Source organism: Tachysurus fulvidraco, chromosome 7 (genome assembly GCF_022655615.1).
Source record: "Tachysurus fulvidraco isolate hzauxx_2018 chromosome 7, HZAU_PFXX_2.0, whole genome shotgun sequence".
Taxonomy (NCBI): domain Eukaryota; kingdom Metazoa; phylum Chordata; class Actinopteri; order Siluriformes; family Bagridae; genus Tachysurus; species Tachysurus fulvidraco.
In genome coordinates, this window is record NC_062524.1 from 16,844,555 (window position 1) to 16,868,214 (window position 23,660).

The window sequence follows — 23,660 nt, forward strand, 5'->3', positions numbered from 1 at the left end:
ATCACTAGAACCCCATCACTCAAAACACACACACGACAAAATGACCCCTGACCTTTGATTCCTGCAGGGCGTTGATGAGCTCCTCGTTGTCGAGGATGTTGCCCTGTGAGGTGAAGAGCAGCTTGAGGATTCGCTCCTCGATGGCTTTAAGCTGGTTGCGGTCGGCATTGATGCTGACGATCAGCTCATTCCTCTGCTTCTCCAGCTCGGGTTGTTCCAGACGCACCACGTCACTGAGGAGACGGAGCGAGAAAAACGTCAGAAATCTGAACATACCTGGGACGAGCTCAGGACAGTCTTTTACAATAACAGTTGCAGCTGTAAGGTACAGATTTATGTCCAGAATAAATTGAGAGGTGATGAAGGACAGTCCTGAGGGAGACACTCGCTTTCGAATCGGCGCCGTATGGAAAACGGCGGATAATCTGGAAAATCGTGGATGCGTGAAAACCTAAAAAGATTTACCTCAGGAGTTGATCTTCCAGTCCTGACTTAGTCACCGTGAAGTTGATAACAGTCACTTTGATGCAAACCTGTGAGCAAAGAGAATCGTTGACACCCTTGTAATTGAACGCTGTACTGCATGAGAGTCTGAGAAATAAAGCCTGTATACTTCCCTTACACTCGAAATAACCTCACAACGATCTTTTCCAGTGCTTTTACAGAAATTGAGCCGCTCACATAAAGTTTAATGTCCAGGAACATTTTTAGTATCTTTCCACTTTAAACAGGCCGTTTTGACCCAAATGCAACATGAAGGGAGGAAAGAGGAAATGCACGCTTGGCTTGTCAAACCGTCATCTGTGCAGCTCGGCTCTCTAACCGAACCGCGCCGGATTGTTGCCATTATCTACTTGGCAGCCGTATCTGGTGTCACATCCACATCCAGCTGACCTTTAAGCCAGTGCCAAGCCCCGGGGCGCTGCACCCTGGCACTCGGCCGTCCAATCATCGTGTTGCTGTCCTAGTGTTCTTACTCAAAGAGGACGCGATAATGTCCACAAAACAGCAATGGTGTGAGCCAACAGAACGGCTGGAATCGGGTATTACCGCAGCAGGGGCATGTCACAGGTTATTTTGTGAGCAAATGTGAACTACTGAGGAAATTCTATAGAGGTTAATGCTGTGTTTATACAACAGCGCTGAAGAACTTTTGACAGGACGAGTTCAGCATGAGCGGTAGTTCGGTTTTGGGGATGTACTGTATATTAAAACACTCGTACTAATAATACCACTGGAGTCTCCCATGCCAGTTACTGTAATTCTAATGGTGTGACAAAGCATTCACACACCTCAGGCAGGTAGTGGGGATTGGCCATCTTGGTGGTCATGTAAAAGCGGAAGTTTTTGTCATAGTCGATGTCAGAATCTCCTAGACGGATCAGCGTCCTGCCACCGGTGACGAAGGTCTGCTTCAGCAGGACAGGCTCCAGAGCAGGGTCCAGATTCTCTTTAAGCTGCACACACACACACACACACACACACACACACACACACACACACACACACACACACACACACACACACACACACACACACACACACACAAACACAAAGTAATTTGACTGATTATAATATTGAAAACCAACCCTGCAGCTGCACACCATCAAATTCCTCGATCACATAAGCGTCAAAATGAATCTGTTTCACAGCTGGGTAACGAGTTCACCATCAATTATCACTTCAAACGGTCACATCAAGTTATCGCACCATCTGTTTGTCCTTTAAAAGGCACAACAACTGAAAGTGTCGCCTGTGCACATGAGCAAGAGTAAAACATTCCTGCCCCAGACCTGAACGTCTGGCTGTACGACTTTAGCACGGGTTTATAAAGTTGTGAGGACATAAAGGTCACCTCTTCCAGTAGGACAGGCATGCCCAGGCGGATGGCATTCTCCAGAGTGCGGAGGAAGCCGCCGTCCGTCAGTTTGATGACCTTCAGTCCGTTCTTTGCCTCTTTGGTGCGGATCCAGCGGTTTGCCTAAAAGTCACAACCAGAATACCGTTAAAATACTTCCTGAACACAAACTTCCACTGACTTCTGTTGGGTTTCATCAACATTTATTCATTCATGCATTCATTTTCTTGCGCTTATCCGAACTACCTCGGATCACAGGGAGCCTGTGCCTATCTCAGGCGTCATCGGGCATCAAGGCAGGATGCACCCTGGACAGTGTGCCAACCCATCGCAAGGCACACACACACTCTCATTCACACACGCCAATCACACATGCCAATCAGAGATGCCAATCAACCTACCATGCATGTCTTTGGACCGGGGGAGGAAACCGGAGTACCCGGAGGAAACTCCCGAGGCACGGGGAGAACATGCAAACTCCATGTTCTCAGAGGCAGAGGTGGGAGTCGAACCCCCAACCCTGGAGGTGTGAGGCGAACGTGCTAACCACTAAGCCACTGTGCCCCCCTGGTTTAATCAACAGAAGTATTTCTGTCTGAAAGAGTTCTACCCCCAGGTGGTTTTGCAGATGTTCCATAACATTAGATGTAACTATAAATGCATCTGACATTTGTTGTATAAATGGAAAAATTCTAAAAGAAATTTGATTGCATGTGTGTCAGGCAGAGCAGACTGGGGAGATGAGCTGAGCCGAGATGAGGACAGTATGTAAATATCTTGCGCAGCAACAATATGTGTGTGCGTTTCTGTCTCGGAGGAGCTGCCAAGCCTCTGAGCGAGATGAAGAGATGAATGGAGAGTAAAACAAAAACGACAAGGAGTCAGAGAGTGAAGAAAAGACGGCCTGATTGGAAGAGAGAGTGCACACGCAGCAGCCCGGTAACAAACAGAGACAGAGCGTGTGCTAATTTACTCTGCTGGAGAAGACAGTAAACATCAGGGCCTGAACTGCGGTACAGAAATTCCTTGTGTTGTTCTCTTTACATATTAGCCTACAATTTACTCTGGTTTGCTCTCCATACTGCAAACTTCAGTCGAGTCTCATTACATTCTAACTGATTATAATGGCCTTTAGGACTTGGGGAAGGTCACCTGATCTTGGGGGTCAATCATGAGGGGCCAGCGGCGTCCACGCGTCACCAGAATACCGTTCTCGGTAGAAACGTTGTCACGAGGCAAACCTTCTGTGTTCCACTGCCGAATCTCATACGGGTCGCCCAGAATTCCAATTAGACTGAAGTTGGAGCTGATGGGGATCCCCAATTCCTGACAGCGAGAGATCCACTGCTCTATCAGCTACACACACACACACACACACACACACACACACACACACACACACACACACACACACACACACACACTCAATTATTTCCTGAGTCATTATATGATTCTTTTAGCTTGATAATAAAGAATTACTTATAATTAGCACATTTTGCCTGTAGCTCTGTTTATTGCCCCCTAGTGGCCTAACAGTGACCTCTAGGTTTACATTCAGACCCTGTAACCTCTGTGTGAGTGTGTTAACACTGTACCAGCTGTCTGTAGTGGGAAGTGAAAGCTCCGTAGTAAGCCACGCATGCGGCGCCGATGAACACGTTTCCAATCAGGTTGTTGATCTCCAGCTGGAACAATGCAATGCTCTCTTGCCAGCGCACGCGCTCGTCAGCCAGCGCCGAAGTCAGTTTCCCTGAGCGACTGAGCCGCGCCTTGGTCAGCGCCATGTTATCAGCTGCGCACAAACAGACAAGCGTATTTATAAATATTCATCCTTCCGTTTTAATACAGATTTAATCATCGTTGCTCTGCTTGACTCTCACCCAGGGCCTCTTTCTCAGCAACGCTAGAGCTGAACTGCTGCTGCAGAACGTTGATCTTGTCTTCTACCTCCTGTAGCTTGGCCTGCTTCTCTCTCAGAGTTGCTGAAGTTGCATCCAGCTCGGCCTGGTATTGAACAAGCACGACAAATGATTCCAATGGTAATAAACAAAGTGGACAAATGCCAATTGTTAGAAACTTACCTGGGCGGAAGCCAGTTTCTGTCGTTTAGGTCCGACTTCTTTGAGCACACGGGAATAAAGGTCCATCGCTTTTACCCACATGCACATGGACTTGCAGGCTTTAGACACTTTCTCCACCTTTTCAGGGATAAAATCAGGGTTCTGGATGTAGCGCTGCAGCTTTTGGAGGATCTGTGGTTGGATGTTGTCTTTATCGTAGTCCGTCAGCTTCCTCAGGAAGTTGGCATCGCCGAGGACTTGCTTGGCACTCGCCCAGTCAGTCCTGTGTAAGGGGAAATCATTGGGAATCTGGTTGCGGTGTGGATGAACACTACTAAACACCTGTGACTGTCACCAAAAATTATTACAATACTCTAATATTCTAAATGTTAAAATGTAAAAATGCAAAGTTAAAACATGATACAGCCTCCAAGTTTTCCTTAGTATTACCCCTGCCTGAAAACTACATAAGCATGTTGAGAAGTCACCAATCTCTCTCTCTCACTCACTCACTCACTCACTCACTCACTCACTCACTCACTCACTCACTCACTCACTCACTCACTCACTCACTCACTCACTCACTCACTCACTCACTCACTCACTCACTCACTCACTCACTCACTCACTCACACACCGAGTTGTCATAGCACCCACTTGGCATTGAGCAGGATACACACTGCCTCCATGACGGTCATTACGAGGTCAGGCGGTTTGGTGAACACACGGATCTCGGCGATATCAGCCTTGTCCAGCGCATCCAGAGCCTTGTTAGCACCTTCCAGAGCAGGCAGAGCCTTGTCCAGGTCTCTCTGTGCTTCTTCTGCGATGGCTTTCGTGTTATTGGCTTTCTCCTTCGCCAAGGCCTCGTCCTCCTTCACCACTCTCCGCACCTGTGGGTTAAAGGTTAGTAGAGAATGCTATAACTCATACGTCTTAAAATATCGAGTCGTTCCAACTTTATTAACAATCGATCTACCAAACCATCCATCAATTTTTAGTGTTCAATTTTTATTACTTATCCAGCCATCTAGCAGAATCCAGTGTAGCGTTTTAATCTTACACACACACACACACACACACACACACACACACACACCTGGTCAGCTTGCTCCTGGTCCACAGCAATTTTCTCCATGAGGGCATTGACGTCTATAGATTTCTGTTTGAGCACAGGCTCCAGTGCCGACAGTTCAACCTTCATATCGTCCACCAGCTTATTGGTCTCCAACAGCTTTGTCAGACCGTTCTTCACCCGATCACGAGCCTGCACACACACACACACACACACACGCACATACACACACACTCACATGTTACTCGTCAGTGTCGATTCTCACTCAGTTCTCATATCGCGTTTAAAAACTGCTTTGGATCCATGGAAATGCTCTTAGGTTTTTTGTGTATTTAGAACCCTCACCGCCTCCAGCTGCTGCCTCTTATTCTCCAGCATGCTCAGGTAAAGGTTAATGAGCTCCAGATAAGAAGTGGGTGTGGTGTAATAGCGGCGGCGGAGCTCTGAATAGAAGCGCTCGGCCATGTCCGTCACACTCATGTGGATCTCCACGCACATCTGAGACAAACAGTTTGCCATCTCCTCGCTGCCAAAATCCACGTTCTGGAAAAACGTCTGAGAGACAGACAGGAGAGCTTCGTGCGGCCACTGAGACACAGAAAGAGACGAGGAAAGGTGATAATTAGTTATAATTCTAATGCACTGGACAATGCACTAACAGGAAAAACACTATCACAGTAGAGGGTATTTGTGCCTCCTATGAAACGGCATTTTAAACTATAAGTATGGTATGGATCAGAGGGGGGAGAAAGTCAAACATGTGCAAGTCACAAGTAAGTCTCAAGTCATGAATGTCAAGACAAAATCAAGTCGAGTCTTTTTTTAATATTTGTCAGGCAAGTCTCAAGTCTCAAATTTGCGACTTAAGTCTGACTCGAGTCAAGTCGAGTCCCCCATCTCTGAGTCATTTAACTCAAGTCCGAGTCAAGTCTCAAGTCATGAATGTCAAGTCAAAGTCAAGTCGAGTCTTTTTTTAATATTTGTCAAGCAAGTCTCAAGTCTCAAATTTGCGACTTAAGTCTGACTCGAGTCAGGTCATATGACTCGAGTCCCCCATCTCTGGTATGAATACATTTTATTGGCTTTGGTCTATTCTAAATATTTCCATGTCTAGATATGTGCCTCCTGAGAGCCTGAGGAAAAAAGGTTTCCTGGAAAAACAAGACTAAAATTGAACTCTAAGACCTGCACCTTGTGTAAACCTTATAAACAGGCTAATATAATATCATCAGTGCAGTGAAGCATGGTGGTGGCAGCAACGTGCTTTGGGGGAGGGGTCTCAGCAGCACGAATGCTAAGAATAGTTATAACTAAGAAGGGAAGGATGAATGCAGCAAAATACAGAGTTCCTTGAAGAAAACCTGATGCAAAGTGTGTACACAAGTACAGGAGCCTGAATAAAGTACCAGCATGAAATACTAAATGCTGAGTAATTTACACACACACACACACACACACACACACACACACACACACACACACACACACACACACACACACCATAACTAAACCTGACATAAAACTAGCACACAATCCACAGATATACACAGGCAAACTTTAATGTGTAACTATCTCCATATATAGAGAAACATTCTCTCTCTATCTCTCTGCCTCTCGCTTCCTCGTACACACTTTACATAGCAATTAGCACAATGCTCTCATAAGCAGCCTGCAGAGATCCAGCAACATGCGACTCATTAACTCACTGGCTGAACAGAGGAGAAGCAAAAGATTGGAATCGAAGAATGACAGAGCGAGAGAGAGAGAAAGAGAGAGAGAGATGGATAGATGAAAGAAGCTGATGCTGCGTGAAGAAATAAGAAGCATCAGTGGTTAATACAAATTGTCTATGGAAGAATGAGACCTAGACTCAGACCAGACGCGACTGCATTCTTCTTTCTTCATAATTACATGTCACAAATCCATCCGTTAAAAATAATTAAAAAAAAAAAACGCTTTAAACTTAAAGAAGTCAACCAAAACCAGATGCTTAATTAAAGCGTGAGTGTGAATGGTTTTGTCATCAGGTTCCAACTTGCATATTCACACAGATGATTTACCCAGACGGCGTTTTAGCTCCTTGACTCTTTGTCCGATAAGAAAAGTAGAATAGTAGGTCTTACTAATGGCTCGCACGCTACCGATCTGCCGAAATAGCGAAGCTATAACACGTTGACACTAACAAGCCTCATCACAGCAGGCCATCTCATTAGATTTTATAGCAGGAGTATCATAACATTACATCTACAATTTCCCAAACGGAATTAATTGTTTGCGATATAAGCAGCATTTATGGTAACAGACACACAAATGCTCTTAACATGTTTGCAGACCCTTCCAATAAGCTAAAAAAAAGGAATCCAGAGGTAATCATAAATCCCTGCATTTTTACACTACATTCGGTATGCCACTTTTTACACTGGGGTCAGAATGATGTTTATATGCTTTTTAATATTCATTAAAGATACTGAGTAAAAATTTCTGTTAAAAAAGGTGAAAATCGTGTGATTATTTTAGGGGTGAAGTACCGACCTGGACAAACCAGTCGATGGTGCAGCAGTTGACGAGCGATGGGAACATTCGGCATCGTGAGCGGAAGGCGTCGCCCACTGGACTCATACACAACACAATATGCAACTTCTCTCGTACACGAGAGATGAAGAACTGGAAGACCTGCGTACAAAGTGATAATTCAGCATTGTGTTAATGGATGGATGGATGGATGGATGGATGGATGGATGGACTATGGGCCAGGTAAGCAGACGATATAAATAGAATAGAGAAATAACAGGTGAATAAAGGGATGGATGGATGGATTGGACTTCATGGGTAGTGAAAAAAATGTATAGAACAATGAGAATAAATATAACAACTTGGGAGCAAAATAAATTAGTAATATAGACAAAAAGGTAAATAGATGTTAGTCAAGAAGATAGAAGATAGATAGATGGGTGGGTGGGTGTTATGGATGGAGGGATGAATGATTGGATTATATTATGGATGAATAGATCAATCGATGAGTAGTATTATGAAAAGGTGGTTTGGTGGAATAAAGTATAGATGGTTGAATGGATAAATGGATAAATGATGCATTATACAGGGCCTGGTGCCTGAAATACATGGATTTTGACATGGTCCGTTGTGTACCTCATCCCGGTTGCTCTCAGGGATGCCTGCCTGCTTGGCAAAGGGGCGCGTCGCTGCCAACACCTGCTCCAGCTCGTCCTTCTCAAACAGGTTGGGAACCTCGCCAGAGTTCAACATGTTGTTGATGTCCTCCAGGAACTCCTCCACTACGATCTGAGGAACATCACAATAACCTCATTAAGCACACAACACCTTACAGTTTAAACTCTTTAACAATAATAAGTTCAGCACAAACTTCTCCAGCATGATAAGATAAGAGCCGAGTCCCATGTGGAGTGCGACTGCCTTTTTAGGTTTGTTATTTTAGCTCGTTCCGAAGGCACAGTAGGTGGTTTGGTGGTTTAGAGACACCACTAAACTGTCACTGTTGAGCTCGTCATAAGAGAGGCCCTTAACTTGTAAACATCTGGGAGATGGCTGACCTTCTACTCTGATCCCAAGCTGGGACACACATGAAGAGCATTCTGTTCTACTGCAGACATGTGAGTGTATCTAAGTGGAACAGTTTAAAAATTTTCTTTCTATTCATTGACAAACATGGTCCAAATGTAGTTTATTAGATATTTGCAACTCACTAAATACACTGGGCCATCTCTGTTTTCATATCCCCATCTTAATTCATGTATGGTTTCCTGACCAGAACCCAAAGCTACACAACCTGTGAGCAGAAAGTTTTTCTCACTCTCTGTGAAACTCACTTTGCTTTCTTCTGCACAGACCTTATCCTAATGAGTGTAGAATTGAGACTGAACACCTAGAATGTTATAAATCAGCTGTAACTAGATCAGCTTCAAAGGCCATTAATGTGCATTATATATGCCATTTTAGGGTCTTTAGTGGTCCTTCGAAGGTGATCTAAGGAATGAGGCAGTTCTAAACGTTTCTGAAACACGTTCTCCTAAATAAACCCTGAGGAGATTGAAAAGGATGCACTTGGAACATACAGAACTACTTGAGTATGTCATAGTCTGGATAGGAAATAACTAAAACAGACACTGTACATTATGAATTTTTCAAATATGACAAAGATGCATATCTAGGCATCAAGGCTTCTCTGTTCCATATAGTATTAGTAGTGTTTTATATGTGAGGGGATAAAGTGATCTGTAGCATAGAGCTGTTGTTGTGTCCTGTAGGTGCTGTACTGTATTGTATGCAAAGTAAAATAATGGAGTAGCTGTGATGCTGTAAACATTGGATTCGGGACATGTCCTGTGTCTACCTGAGTGTCAGTGAAGAGGAAAACCATGTCCTGGCCCTCAACACCAGCCAACTTGTACAGTTTACGCAGATCTTCATGGAAACTGTTGTAGTTGTAGCCGCGGCTGAGCTCGATCTGGAAGCAGCGGTAGCCGCACATGTGAGCGGCCAATCGTGTGAGAGATTGCTTCCCTGTCCCGCCCACACCGACCAGAAGGGCGTTGCCACGTTCTTGTCGAATCATGCGGGCGATTCTAAGGGTAAAACATGACATGGTTTATGAGATTACTTCTTTTCAGAGTCTAAAATTGTAAGTGATGGATGTGGATAATGACGGTTTACCCATTTTATTACTGTCTTAACCTGTTTTTTAGATTTGATTGGAAGGGGGTGTAAAAACTTTTCCACAGCTCCAATACAAATTTTTTAAAGTCATGTCATCTACCTGGAGACATGTTCGATGGCATCCTGAAAAAACACGAGCTTGGTTTCCTTGGAAAAGGTCATGTTGTAGTCGTCCAGATAGTCCTGCAGAACGTTCCGGATCTTCTCTGTGTCTGTCAGGTCCTCGTAGACACGGTCAGCTTTCTCTGCTCCGACCTACATAAAACAAAAATCCTTCAGCAAACTACTTCTAAGTCAGCTTTGAAGACTAACAAAGCCTTTTTCCCTTTAATGTGTCATCCTACAGAGTGTGTGTGCTTGCAACCTCACAAAGCTGGTTTCTTCTTCATGATGTTGCGTTACATATCCGGGTTGTTGAATACAGCCGTTTGCTTTGCTTACACGCGTTTTTGAGGCTCAAACGTTAGGTTTGTGGTCCGATTTTATACCTATGAAGTAGGGACTCTACACAGCCTAGTTTCACAATGCAGCCATACACTTCTCTGTTCGTCTGTTACATCCTGTCTGCAACTGCCATGTTTTAAAAAGTCTTTGGATGCTTGTTAAATGGTCAAACTCCATTTAAACACAAAATTAAAACACACCTCTTTAGAACTGATTGGCTATTATATGCAAAATAGCTGAGAAGGTAAATTAAATAAATAATACTTTGAGTTTTATGATAACACCAAGTGTATATATGTATTTGAAGCTTAGCATTATTATAATACTTTGTTACCTTGATGAAATCTCCAAAAATAATTGGATGCTTGGTGAGATAACTGGGCTCCAAGGTGATGTTGAAATATCTACCTGAAAGATACAACAAAGATTAAGGTTAAGGTTTCAGACAAAGGTCACATGAGAAATGCCAGTCCTGTAGCTTTCTCTATCGGATATCATTCATTTCCTACTGATCCGTTATACTCTGTACACCATCTGTCACTTTTAACTGGCACTTTGCTTATATGGTTGTAGTTTTCAGGGCGTAGTTTTCTACATCAGTTACAATAGCTGGAATCTACATTTACAGCATTTGGCAGACGCCATCATCCAGAGTGACTTACATTTTTTCTCATTTATACAGATGAGTAATTAAGGTTTAAGGCCCTTGCTCAGGGGCCCAGCAGTGGCAGCAGCTTGGAGATCCTGGATTCACAACCTTATCCACTAGGCTACCACATCCCCCCATACCCCCTGTTCCTGTGGTAGTAAAATAAAAGCTAGCTCTATATTTTTTCAGTCTATGCACTAAATATTTAAGAAAACTGAAAGAAAAATAAAAAAACGAATCCGTAAATTGTGTCTCAGGCTACATGGTTTTGACATGTCATAGAATTCATTAAGGAGTTTATTCATGCTCTATGAGTTACTTATACACTTTGCTACCAGTTCAGCAAGAACAATGGTGGTTTATGATGTTGGAAAGTTCTTACTGGCCATCTCGCAGATCATGGTGTTGAAGTAGGTCTTGTCTTCGTTGTTGATGAGACGGTCGTGAAATACACGCTGACACTCATGACAAAAGAGGCGGAAGATCTGGTTTTGATCCTGCACCGTGCCAGGCTCACACTGTAGCATGCCTAAAACACATCAACACCAGCACATAGGTCACCATAAATCAAGTGTGTGTGTGTGTGTGGTGTATAAGTCATGACTGTGTACTGTATGTGAGTGTGTGTCTCACCCTGCACACACTTGGACAGATCTCTCAGGTTGAACACATAGTGGGATTTGGCTGGAGTAGGAAGCAAATCCACGCTCATGCGGCGGTAAATCTCCACTGCAGCATCCACTATACTGCCTGCAGCCTGTTTCACTGCCGCTGGGAAATCACTGAGGAATCCACTCAGGATTGCCTGCAGAAACAGAATCAACACACACTCCAGATGGGCTACAAAGCACACACTGTATACCTGATAAAAATAGCCAATGATTGTAAACACACATGCATGCTGACAAGACACTGAGCCACACTGGTACAGCATGAGACTGGTACAGCATGTGCGTGTGTTTAACAGGGTATGCCTGTCAGGTGTATCTAAGCCACTGTGTGTGTGTGTGTGTGTGTGTGTGGTTTTGTTTATCTATATGAGAGACCTTAAAAATCTGCTTTAGGCAGCTCTCAGAGGGCGTCGGAAGGCAGAGCATGCTGAAATGGCGGATGAAACGAGGGGTCACAGGGTTACGGCCTCCACCAGGGGGTGCACACGCTGCCACTATGGTCATATCCTAAAAAAAAAAGGAACACTTTTAAGGAAGAGTTGATAAAGTGATTAGATAGAACATGAGTGAATGTAGACAAAGGGATGAGTAGAAAGAATGAGGAAAAGGGGATGAAGGGAAAAGTTGAGAGGAGAGAGTGAGACTGAGCTTTTTTCCTGCTGTAGCCTTGGTACAGAAAATCCCAATATGATTATTTTGTCCATATTGCACAGCCCTATTATCCACCCATGGTAATGCTCTGTGGTGTTCAGGCGTACAGGTTGGGTACGACATGGCCATTCATAGCCCAGACTTGGAGAACAGACAGCAAGGGATCAGTCTTGATGCCCATCTGGTTAGCCAATTCCTCGTCCAGAAACTCAGAGTCAATGGAGGCTGCCAGACAATGGTCTTGATGGTTAACAGAGATGCAAATCTTGAAAAGCGGTCTGGATGGAGCTGGAGACCGCCATCCTTTTGCTGGACATGAAGCGGCCATGTGACCAGCCTCCCCACAGTAAAGGCAAAGTACCTGGGAATGCCATCTTTTCTTTTCTGTGGGTCGAAAGGTGTCACCAGCCGATTTCCATAGGCTGAATGGGACAGAAACCTCCAGAAGTGGTCTGAAAGTTTACTGCATATTTGGCTACGGCGTGACTGCCCTGAGATGTCTCAAAGAGTGACCGTGCAGCATCCTGTTGCAAAGCTCTCTGCTAAACACTTCATAGCAAATGCAGAGGGTTGACTAGCATTCCCACTCTGAGGTTGCCCACTGTCTGGCCTTGCCGGTTAGCAGCGAGATAACATAAGCCAACTTGGAGCTATCTGACTGCAAAACAGAGGGTTGCAACTCGAATACGACAGCACACTGCATAAGGAAAGGCCGGTACATCCCTGGTTCTCCAGAGAAATGCTCAGGGTGAGGCAGATGTGGCTCCCGGGCTGAAGTCATTATGGGAGGGCTAAAAGAGCATCAAGAGTCATGGGCGCAGGGGTGGTTGAACTGGAGACAGCAAAAAAAGTGACAGATGAGCTCATTGGTGGCCTTCGTTAGATCAGTTATCTGCTTTCCAAGGAGGGTTGGAAGGTCAGGTGCTTCTGCGGAGTCTATAACAGGCCAGACGGTACTGTCTGGGTACTGTCTGAGCTGGACAGATATACAAGCAGATAGCTAGGACAGGAGCAACACAATAGTCCTGTCACAGGCAGAACAATGCAAGGCAGGCAAAGACACAACGAAATGAACAGTCGGAAATCCGGTACACAGGCAGGCATGGTAATAAAGGGCAGGCAAAAACACAGAGTCGTAAAACAATCCAATACATAGGTAGTCAGAACAATGGTGCACAGGTAGTACAGGTAGTCAGAACAATGCAGGAAAGGCAAAAACAGAAATCAGAAACAACAGAGTCAAACCAGACAGACCAAAAACAGGAACAAGACAGGATGAAAAACAAGACAGGCGCACAAGGCAAACTGAGGAGAAAATCTGGCAAGCTTGATACCTAAAATGGCCGCCGCCCTGGAAGTGAAACTCCAAGATGGCCACCAACCTGGTAGTAGCGTCGCAACCCAGGAAGTGTGAAAAGAGTTCTGACACATACGAGTGAAAATGATAAACAAAGTCATTAATATCCTGTGTAGCAAATGTACCTGAATCTCCTTCCAGAAGAACTTGTCACGATCGTAGAAGCCCTTGAAGTCCTGAAACTGGCGCAGCAACTCTATTGGAGGTTGCGAGCCATAAGAGTCCAACTTTGGCATGTTCAGATCGTCCACGAACACCACCACCTGCTTATTAGCAGGAGCACCTGAAACACACACACACACACACACACACACACACACACACACACACACACACACACACACACACACACACACACAGAATTTTGGATTAGCCTTTAATGAAAATACTTCCTGTTTTTTCACTGCTACATTAAATCAGAAACAGAGGAAATGTGACAGCGACTACAGGAAGGTCACCTTATTAGTTTCAGCCTTACTGAAATTCTCTGAAATATAGATGCAATTTTATAAATATATTCTGTTAGCATAGATCAGGGTGATTAACTGTATAGACTAGTGAAGATATGTATGTGCGTGTATGTGCAAACCCAGTATATTCTTCCTCTTCTTCTCCAATTTGGACTCAATGATCTCCTGTGTCCTAGCTGAGGACGTCTGGGCCGAGAAGTTGATGTAGACGGGAACGTACCCTGCCTGGTCCTGTATGCTGTTCAACAAGCCACGAGCCACCACGGACTGGTAAACACAGATAACACACACACACACACACATCATATGACATACATACAGGTTAACAGTTTACATATATACTGTTTCTCTAGTTGTAGACTCACTCTCTCTCTCTCTCTCACACACACACACACACACACACACACACACACACACACACACACAATTTTACCTTTCCTACACCGGTGATTCCGGTGTAAAGCACAGAGTGTCCCACAGAGAGCAGTTTTTCCATCAAGTATCCATAGCGCACCGTATCCATAGTGGGCACCAACATCTCAAAGAAAGGGATCTCCCTGTTATACCTAACAAATCAATATAAGATAACACGATGACTCAAAGCGCTTTATTTCTCTTATACATCAGAATCGAATTTTCCTAAAGAAAAAAAATAACAACTTTATTCAAGCTGTTTATTGTTCAACGAATGTTGTGAAACTGGGGTGGCAACTGCCTGTGTCCCCATGGGTGTGGCTTTGTGGGTGCACGTGTCAATCAACCTGAAGTATGGAATGATTTTCTCCCATGGCTCCAAGCGCTTAGTCTCAAAGTCCATATACACACTCCATAAGTCCCCTCCAACTGGAAGCTTAGCAAGAGAGAGATGGAGAGAGATACAATGACATTAATCACTATACTATACACCCCAAAGAGAAAAGTACAGTAAAGACCATTATTTAAAAAATGAATTCAACATGTCTCATTTTCATTCTGTTTTTTTAGCTCGTCGCAGTATTCATCCAGCTCTTTCTAATAAAATATGAGAACATCATTCCATCATTTTTCCAGCACCAGCTTATTCCTTATTCAGCATCATGCTTTGCTCTGGTTCCCTCCCACTCTCTATGATCTCTCTTTCAAACCTGCTGAAATAAACCCCTCGCAGGACTCATATTAAAGATGGGCAGTTTTGTGGATGAAATGAAAGAACGAGACGAAAATGTCTTTCGACCAGAGTGTTTGCAAACTTTTCATTTTTCCAAAAAGTTGATGCAATGTCCAGTTAAAAGGTGTTGTCCAGTTAGAATGACCGTGTGGAACACCATTAGGAACTAGTACATTGACTTTTTGCTAGGAAGATGAGTTCAGTAGAGTGGAGTGTAGCAGCCGAGCAGCTACCTTGGCATCTGAATTGTCCTCGAACTGCTGCCTGATGAAGCTGTCGAAAGCGTCCCAGCAGCTGTCTGTCAGATTCCCTCCTATGGCCCAGATGTAGCAGAAAACAAACGTCTGGCAGACCACAACGTTCAGCTTAGCAGAGTCCTGTAGGCACGTGTACAAACTTTAGCTTCAACTTTAAACGCATGAGCCATTAAGAATTTGACAAGATGAGACTGTACCATTTTAAGGATGGGGGTGTCCTTGCTGAACAGCAGTGCCTCAAGGAGGCAGCAGAGGGTGGTGACTTTGCTGATGTCCACCTGGGCCATGGCCTGGGTGCAGTGCTTCAAAACAAATTGGAGACCATTCTCCACATAGCGCACAAAGAGTTGCATAAGGTAGTTACGCACAGGCTCTGGAACCTAAACACACACACACACACACACAGACACACACACACACACACACACACACACACACACACATGCTAGTGTGGTATCAAACACGCTAATTAGCATTTCAATTAGCTAAACTTCCTGTAACTCTAAAAGTAAACTCAATAACCAACAGCAATTAATTTTAGTACACATGTAGGGCGATTGTGATCTTTACACTTTACACACACACACAATCTTCCAAGTGTTCCAAGCGTTTCCTTCCAAGTTCTTAAGTGCTCCTTTTATTCCAACATTGCTGATTAAGGAAATCAATCACTTAAATGTGCAAGCACAGATATTGCTGAACACCAATTCCGGCAATTAGTACTACGTCTCAGGCGTCATGCTAATCGACTCCTGTGGGAATTCACTCATTAGTGCTATTAGTGTTCACAAACGAATTACAAAATGGCTAATTTTGTAGACCAGCTGAAGTTTGGAAAGACTCAAAGTGATAAACAAAGGGTTCTGATCTGGAATGATGGTGCAGAAGCGTTGGTGCAGGACTCAGAGCAGAAAAGTGGCCTGGATTAGTTGATGGAAATTTATGCATTGTTTTAAATGTATGAGAATGAGGAAAATATGGCCTTGTGTATGTGAGTGTGTGTGTGATTGTGTGTGTGTGTTGGACCTTGTCTGAGAGCCCTGTGAGCCATGTCTGCACGTATGGCAGCCATTTAAGCTCCTCTGGGTCGATGTATACCATCCCACACCGACTGACCGTGGCAGGAGAGGCTACAGCTAAATCCTGAACCTGAGAGACAGACAGGCAGACAGAGAGGCAGACAAACATAACAGTGTGTAGACTAATAGGGAAAAAAATTGCTTTAAGCTGTTCATCCTGCTTTCTCATCTCACCTCGAACACCATGTGTATAGAAGGTGTGAGCTTGATCCTTTCGCTGTTGGCCAGACACAGCATCTTGTTGTCATCCAACACTGTGTTCATGTTCTCGATCCACAGCGCATCCACGGGTCCATCGCTCACCACCCACTTGTGCGTGTCAGTGGGGTCATTGGAGGCGGCACGGACGCACAGTGCCATCAAACCATCGTTCCACTCCATCGTGAGAGGGTTAGCTTCGCCGTACAGCTCACCCATGCTTACAGACTTCGGGTTGAGCACGTAGGTCTTGACGGGCTGGTAGAAGGGATTAGCCTCGCAGCCCTCGGCTTCGTAGAGAGTGAGCAGTGCGTCGGCGAGGACATGGTACACCGTGGTCTTACCACCTCCCGTAGGACCCACAAGCATGACACCATGGCGCACCAGCATGGTCTCGTACAGCTGGATCACCTTGTCAGTCATACTGGGGATGGGCTGCAGGGATCGGGCACACAGAGCTGCCTTGATACTCGACTGGAGCGATCCGTATTCGTGCTTGGGAATAGAAACGCCAGGAAAAAGGTCCGACAGGATACCGCTGTGTATACACAAGACAAGATTTGATTGCTTTTACATTGAATATACAGATGACTCTAAATCAAGATTTAGATTTGTGTATTTTTCTCTCTTTTGCTCCCAATCGAACCTGATTTCTGGACTGTGATCATTAGAGTTTGTATTTAAATAGGTAGTATCCTTACTGCCAATGATAGATTGTTACCTTGAATATATATATATATATATATATATGTATTCATGTGTAGCCATGGCCTAATGATTAGAGAGTCTGACTCCTAACCCTAAGGTTGTGGGTTCGAGTCTCGGGCTGGCCACGACTGAGGTGCCCTTGAACAAGGCACCGAAGCCCCCAACTGCTCCCCGGGCACCGCAGCATAAATGGCTGCCCACTGCTCCGGGTGTGCGTTCACTGTGTGTGTGTTCACTGGTGTGTGTGTGTGTGCACTTTGGATGGGTTAAACGCAGAGAACAAATTTTGAGTATGAGTAACCGTACTTAAGTATGAGTAACCGTACACGCCGTATGTCATGTCACTTTCACTTTCAAATCCAGCCCAGTATTAACATTTAAATCTTTTGTAAACTCTGTAGAGAAAATAGCAGATGAATAAGTGCTTAACATTAATCAGTAGAGAATTAAAGCCCTGACAGAGTAGTTTCATGTGATCTATTCAGCGTTTAATTGAGACGTGCAGAAACGCTACGAGGTGCTAATTTAATAGGCGTAGCTTTTTATAACGGCAGCTTTTTAATTGAATAAATTTACAAATGTCAGTAAAAAAAATGCATTTTCTTGACCTTCATTGAAACTCCACATGTTTGCAGCTATTTACTAAAATGACCTGGTTTGATATTTTATGGTCGTTTTTTTTTTTTTTCCTTTTACCCAAAAAGCTCAGCGTCGTCCTTGAGGAACTTGGGCAGGTTGGAATCTCGTAGCGCTCGAATCAACACCACATCCTCACTCAGGTCGGGGTTCTCTCGCTTCAGAGACCTGAATCACACACACACACACACACACACACACACACACACACACACACACACACACACACACACACACACACACACACACACACACACTTTTACTTTATTTAACACATTAGTACAGTTTCTCTCTCACACTCATCCACACACAGCTGTTGCTACCTAACATGTGTTCACGCTACAGAGATGACTAAAGATACAATTCAGCATCTGTACAATAAAAATAGATCTCACAAGTGTCTGTTAATCTGAAATGTTCCACATCGTAGCCCTTAAATTTTAATATACATACATAAATAGACTCTGAGCTGAACACCTGACACACCAAACGCTTTTTTGTTCAGCTTTTTGTTGGCTTGAATCTGCCACTTGTTGTTGCTTTCTTGTCGTTCTGGAGTATCTGAGAGTAGACACTTTTGTTTGATCCTGATTTATACCCTGACACACAGAGCTGCTCCACTGAGTCCTAAAGACTTCTGTTGCAATTACAGGCTGCTTTAGTTATCATTTTTAAATGGGCTTTACGAATCGAATCGTTCCAGGCTCATTAGCAATAAGACGACATGTAGGGCTGCAGTACGAGCAAACCAGCAGATATAGAGTAGACGGGATGATATAAGACAAAAAAGCGATTTTTGCTCCTCTGTCCTTTTCCAGCTCTTTGTTTGGATTGTCCAACTAACTTAAAGTCACTCTGAGGCAAAGCAAAGGAATAGAAATATTTAGCCTGTTCGTAGGCAGACAGACGTACCCTGCCATGACGAGAACGGATTTGACGGCTCTCATTCCGAAGTCATAGTGGTCCTGCTGGGAAAGCTGCTCACTGCACAGCTTATACATCTGAGTCATTTTCCTTGCCAGAGTTTTACTCGACTCGAAGCCCTCGGAGTACAAGATCACCTACAGTCAGAGAACGAGAGGAGAGAGAATACTATTTAATAGCAAAAAAAATAGCAACGTGATATACAGCTAAGTATGGTGAAGTGCACACACACAGCAATGAACACACACACACACACACACCGCGAACACACACCCGGAGCAGTGGGCAGCCATTTATGCAGTATTATTACTTATGAGATTCTGTTTCAACAAATGTGTTAAATGCCATGGTATGACTCTGTAATGCATCCAAATATATCTTTTATTGTATTTATTAGGAAAGGCATTAAATACTCAGGTCCTGTGATTACAGCAAAGTAATGAACGACGGGACAAACACACCTCGGCGATGAGGGTGTAGTTGGGCACCATCATGGAGATGGGTCTGAACAGGGCCTTCAAGTTGTCTGGGAGCTCAGTCCTGCCTGCGTAGCCTGGGTTCATCGTGATGAAGGCGGCACATGTCTTCACCAGCTTAATGTCTCTCCCTTCAAACATGAACCGAGACAACTACACACACACATACACACACACGCACACACACACACACAAAACATTCATCCAATTTATTTACACTCACATTCATTAACTAAACATCATAAGACCTTGCATCTGAGTGTGTGTGTGTGTGTGTGTGTGTGTGTGTGTGTGTGTGTGTGTGTGTGTGTGTGTGTGTGTGTGTGTGCGGGTGAGTGTGTGTGTTACCTTCTCTGCCTTTGCGTTTCTGATAGCGATGAGCTGTTGGGCGATGACAGAAAGCACCTCGATGTTGATGCGGTTGAACTCGTCAAAACAACACCAGGCTCCAGACTGAGCCAAACCACTGAAGAATGTACCCATCATCTACACACACACACACACACACACACACACACACAAACACGCAGTGGCATGGTTGACCAGGTTATTCAGACTGATAATAAAGACTACATTTATTCCATCAGGAGGAACTCATTTTCTCACACTGTCTAAAGTACAGGAGTAAAACTCTCAAAATTGCAATGCAGGCCGTGTGCTGAGGACGTGTGAGAAATTCAGGGCTCTGCTGCCTCCTAGGGACAGACAGCTACACTACACTTTTACTGACTCGTTGTAAAAAGTGTGTGAAGTCGGAAACAGGACGTGAATCCTAACTGATAACTTAGTCACCTTGTAATCGAGTCCATCAGAACAGTTAAAGACCACACACTGGATGGCTAGGGCTTTGGCCAAGTCTTTAGTGGTCTCGGTTTTTCCGGTGCCAGCGGGACCTGCCGGAGCACCACCCAGGTCCAGCTGTAGTGCCCCCATTAGACACAGGTAACAACGGTCCTAAAAACAAAACACTTATGTACAAGCAAGCCATGCTCAAAAAGACTTAATGAGTTCTGACCTAAATGTCATACATGAACATCCCTTTAAGACCTAAAACCTGTGGTGAATAACGCTGTCTAGCACATTGATAATGAACTATGAGCACATTCATAGCATGTTGATGCGTGTTACCGTGAGTGGGGTGATGACCAAACGCGGACAGGCTCCCAGGTACTCGTATCCATAGATGTACTGAGACAGAGCCATTCTGACCACGCAGTTATCCAGATCCATATCCCAGTAATACCGCAGCTGCCTCTGCCACTCAAATCTACTGCTCGAGTCCACCTACGTGAAGACGTACACGAAGACGACATACGTGATCTTGCTGCATATAAAACGAGTTGTGTAAAAGTTGTGTAACGGTCTGTACCTTTGCTTTGACGAGCTCAGAGACGATGTCTCTGGCATGGACGTCCACGGTAATGAGAGCTGTGATTATGTTCCGATGGATTTTGGGTAAGTTGCCTCGCACCAGAGATGCCAGGTCATTCAGTCTCTAGACTCACACACACACACACACACACACACACACACACACACACACACACACACACACAAGTATGCTGTAGTTTCGACAATCTAGTCTACATTTAGTAATTTAGTGCATTTTTGCTAGTAATATAATCTGATGCTCATCAGCTCATTTAAAATTTCAAAGGTTTTGATCTTGACTCAAAACTACATGCCGTTGCCATCAGTTTCATCGTAATTACTGGATTACTAATCGACTAATTTAGCTAGGGCGTCACCTCAATGTTTGTGCGCTCAAACTCCTGCAGGGCCTCGAAGTGGTTGTGGTCTCCTTCCAGACAGTTTTCCATTTCTCTACACCACATCAGCTGGGAGATGGTCAGCACCACCTGCATGGAAAATGCTGTTTTGTGAGGTTTTTCTCTGAGTATTATGAGCATCACTACTCAAATAACACTAACATATGACTGGTTACTCAATAAACTAGCAGTTTTAGAATACAGACAGTCAGCCCTGTTCAATAATGCAGTATTTTTTAGAGTAGGTCTAAAACCAGACACTTTCTAGATCACACGCACAAACCTGTGAAGGATGTCCGGCCGAGACCCAGTCCGCCCGCTTTTTACTCTCGTAATCTGAGATGGCGGCCTTGCTGAGGCGTCTGAGAGAGGTGAACATGGACTCCTCCACCTTCCCCAACCAGTCTTCCACGTTCCCACGAGCTTTTAGGCCTTTTCCTAGAGGCACCTGCACACACACACACACACACACACACACACACACACACACACACACACACACACACACACACACACACACACAAACACACACACAAACACACACACACACCTCATTCATAAATCCATAAGAAACTGAATACAAATCATTTCAACTGAATCAAAATTTACATAAAAAAAAAAAACTGATTTTATGGTTAAATGAGATTTTGACCTTCTCTCCCTCAGGTGAGATCATGGCCAGGATGTCACTGCTGTATTGTTTCTCAGCAGTCTCACTGCCAGCATCAGACGACTGCAAAGCAAACTCCAGCCGGGAGATGGCGTCGAAGCACTTCCTGAGGTGCGGCTGCACCGCCTGAGGGTTGCGCGTCTGTGCCAGGATCTCCAGCAGCTCGTCGTTGGACAGGAAATAGAACCTGATGAATGTATGCATGCATAAATATTGAGTTATTAAATACATAAGTATTTGTGTTTGTAAGTATAGTGCATTGAATTGTGTGTACGGCTTTACACACCTGGGGAAAATAACCCTCTTAGACTCCAAATAGGCCTCCAGACATTTCTGAATCTGTTCCAGTAGAGCGTTATTGTTCTGGAAGGTCTCCAAAAGACCTAAAGTGTAAAAGAAAAAAGATCTATGATATAAGATAGTTATATTATAGGATGTCATGAAAGGATTATTTCATTAAGGCCACTTCAGCATTAATACACCTGAAAGAGAGGCTGAATCCTGTCATGAGTCTGTTTGTCTTACTATAATAATAAAATGTTTCTTATGGCTTTTATAAATGTTTATTGCATTATAATGGTTATAAGTGCCATATTGCTGATATCTTATATATGAAGTCTTATAAGAGTGTTATAACAGCTCTATTAAATCTATTCTGGTTATAACAGCCTCACTCAGTACGGAATTGTAGAGGTACCATATGCTAGGTCTTATATCTCATGCGATTAAACAGTACTGTGTCTGACCTGGCCTTGTTGCAGCACGCAGTGAGTTGGGAAAGGTGTTGACCTTCCTCATGATGTCTTTCCAGGATTTGTCCACCTGCAGGAACATCTTGGCCTCGGCAGGCAGCTGCCTCTGGATATCGGGGGCACTGAAGATGCTCTCCAAATAAAGCCAGTTCCTCTGACACGTCAGCCACTCCTCCTGCACACACAAACAAAAGACTAGATAATTAGCAGTATTTCAGATAACTGCATAAGAACTAATGATTTGTCTTTAAAAATTAGCACCGACAAATACACTGAGTTTGATTACCAGTGTCTGGCTGAACACAGAGAGCTGTTGCTGCCACTCATCTACTTTGGCCTTTATGGGACCCACATAACGTGAAGATGCCACTGTGGCCATATTGATGATGCTGTCATCCAACACCGCCTACACACAAACACACACAAAGCGTGTCCACAACCAGCATGTAACGTTTGTTGTGATTTACTAGAATTGTTTAAAAAAACAGAGCTACATCCAAGTAAGTGAACTATCCTGTGCATTTATGGTATATCCTGTCACACTGGGTTTATTTCTTAGTTTCTCACCTGGATATCATCAGTGCCTCCAAGAATAAACACGTCTTTGAAATCACGATGTAACAGCACCACAAACTCTGTGCTCTTCCATGAGTCCTCCACCTAGCAGCAATATCAATCTATAAATCTGTGCGAACGTGTGACAAAGATAAATCTGTGCAGATATAGAACTCTTTGCACCAACTGACCTTTTTCACCACCGTCTCTAGAGCTGCCTCTCCTGATGCCTGGCCTGAAATCTGAGAGAAGACATAAAAAGTCAACATACAAACCACCCATGCCACTCATCATAAAACATCATCAGTTCATCAATTCTTTTATTTATCCATAAATCCATCTACTATCTATTCCACCATGTGCCCCTGACCTCTAGGATCTCCGCAGCGTAGCCGAAAACGTTGAGTGCTTGCAGGGCGTCAAGAGTGAGCGAGCTGTCCAGCAGGCTGACCCCCACGAGGCTCTCCAACATGATCCAGTGCCGTTCTTTTAGACATGGGTTACGCAAGTCAGTGACCACTGGTAGCTACACACACACACACACACACACACACACACACAC

General features: G+C 44.2%; 1 protein-coding gene across 3 annotated transcripts in view; it reads right to left on the minus strand.

Annotated features, from left to right (window-relative positions):
- Positions 1-23,660, minus strand: part of dnah6 (dynein, axonemal, heavy chain 6) — a 48,988-nt gene that overhangs the window by 15,416 nt on the left and 9,912 nt on the right. For all 3 annotated transcript variants that reach the window (XM_047816503.1, XM_047816502.1, XM_047816504.1), the window contains exons 20-62: positions 23,469-23,624; positions 23,290-23,340; positions 23,111-23,203; positions 22,830-22,949; positions 22,538-22,718; positions 22,078-22,174; positions 21,774-21,978; positions 21,405-21,569; positions 21,101-21,211; positions 20,722-20,847; positions 20,481-20,636; positions 20,145-20,306; positions 19,701-19,838; positions 19,338-19,505; positions 18,865-19,013; positions 18,013-18,120; positions 16,585-17,146; positions 16,358-16,480; positions 15,529-15,711; positions 15,308-15,451; positions 14,689-14,777; positions 14,361-14,493; positions 14,047-14,194; positions 13,583-13,740; positions 11,825-11,956; positions 11,412-11,583; positions 11,161-11,307; positions 10,464-10,537; positions 9,786-9,940; positions 9,363-9,594; positions 8,141-8,293; positions 7,526-7,666; positions 5,339-5,581; positions 5,018-5,185; positions 4,576-4,811; positions 3,940-4,201; positions 3,739-3,862; positions 3,454-3,650; positions 3,011-3,214; positions 1,856-1,981; positions 1,293-1,457; positions 466-533; positions 53-233 (exon numbers count right to left, since the gene is read on the minus strand). In XM_047816503.1, the coding sequence (XP_047672459.1) occupies positions 53-233; positions 466-533; positions 1,293-1,457; positions 1,856-1,981; positions 3,011-3,214; positions 3,454-3,650; positions 3,739-3,862; positions 3,940-4,201; positions 4,576-4,811; positions 5,018-5,185; positions 5,339-5,581; positions 7,526-7,666; positions 8,141-8,293; positions 9,363-9,594; positions 9,786-9,940; positions 10,464-10,537; positions 11,161-11,307; positions 11,412-11,583; positions 11,825-11,956; positions 13,583-13,740; positions 14,047-14,194; positions 14,361-14,493; positions 14,689-14,777; positions 15,308-15,451; positions 15,529-15,711; positions 16,358-16,480; positions 16,585-17,146; positions 18,013-18,120; positions 18,865-19,013; positions 19,338-19,505; positions 19,701-19,838; positions 20,145-20,306; positions 20,481-20,636; positions 20,722-20,847; positions 21,101-21,211; positions 21,405-21,569; positions 21,774-21,978; positions 22,078-22,174; positions 22,538-22,718; positions 22,830-22,949; positions 23,111-23,203; positions 23,290-23,340; positions 23,469-23,624 (6,906 nt within the window). The remainder of the gene's footprint in view (positions 1-52; positions 234-465; positions 534-1,292; positions 1,458-1,855; positions 1,982-3,010; positions 3,215-3,453; positions 3,651-3,738; positions 3,863-3,939; positions 4,202-4,575; positions 4,812-5,017; positions 5,186-5,338; positions 5,582-7,525; positions 7,667-8,140; positions 8,294-9,362; positions 9,595-9,785; positions 9,941-10,463; positions 10,538-11,160; positions 11,308-11,411; positions 11,584-11,824; positions 11,957-13,582; positions 13,741-14,046; positions 14,195-14,360; positions 14,494-14,688; positions 14,778-15,307; positions 15,452-15,528; positions 15,712-16,357; positions 16,481-16,584; positions 17,147-18,012; positions 18,121-18,864; positions 19,014-19,337; positions 19,506-19,700; positions 19,839-20,144; positions 20,307-20,480; positions 20,637-20,721; positions 20,848-21,100; positions 21,212-21,404; positions 21,570-21,773; positions 21,979-22,077; positions 22,175-22,537; positions 22,719-22,829; positions 22,950-23,110; positions 23,204-23,289; positions 23,341-23,468; positions 23,625-23,660) is intronic.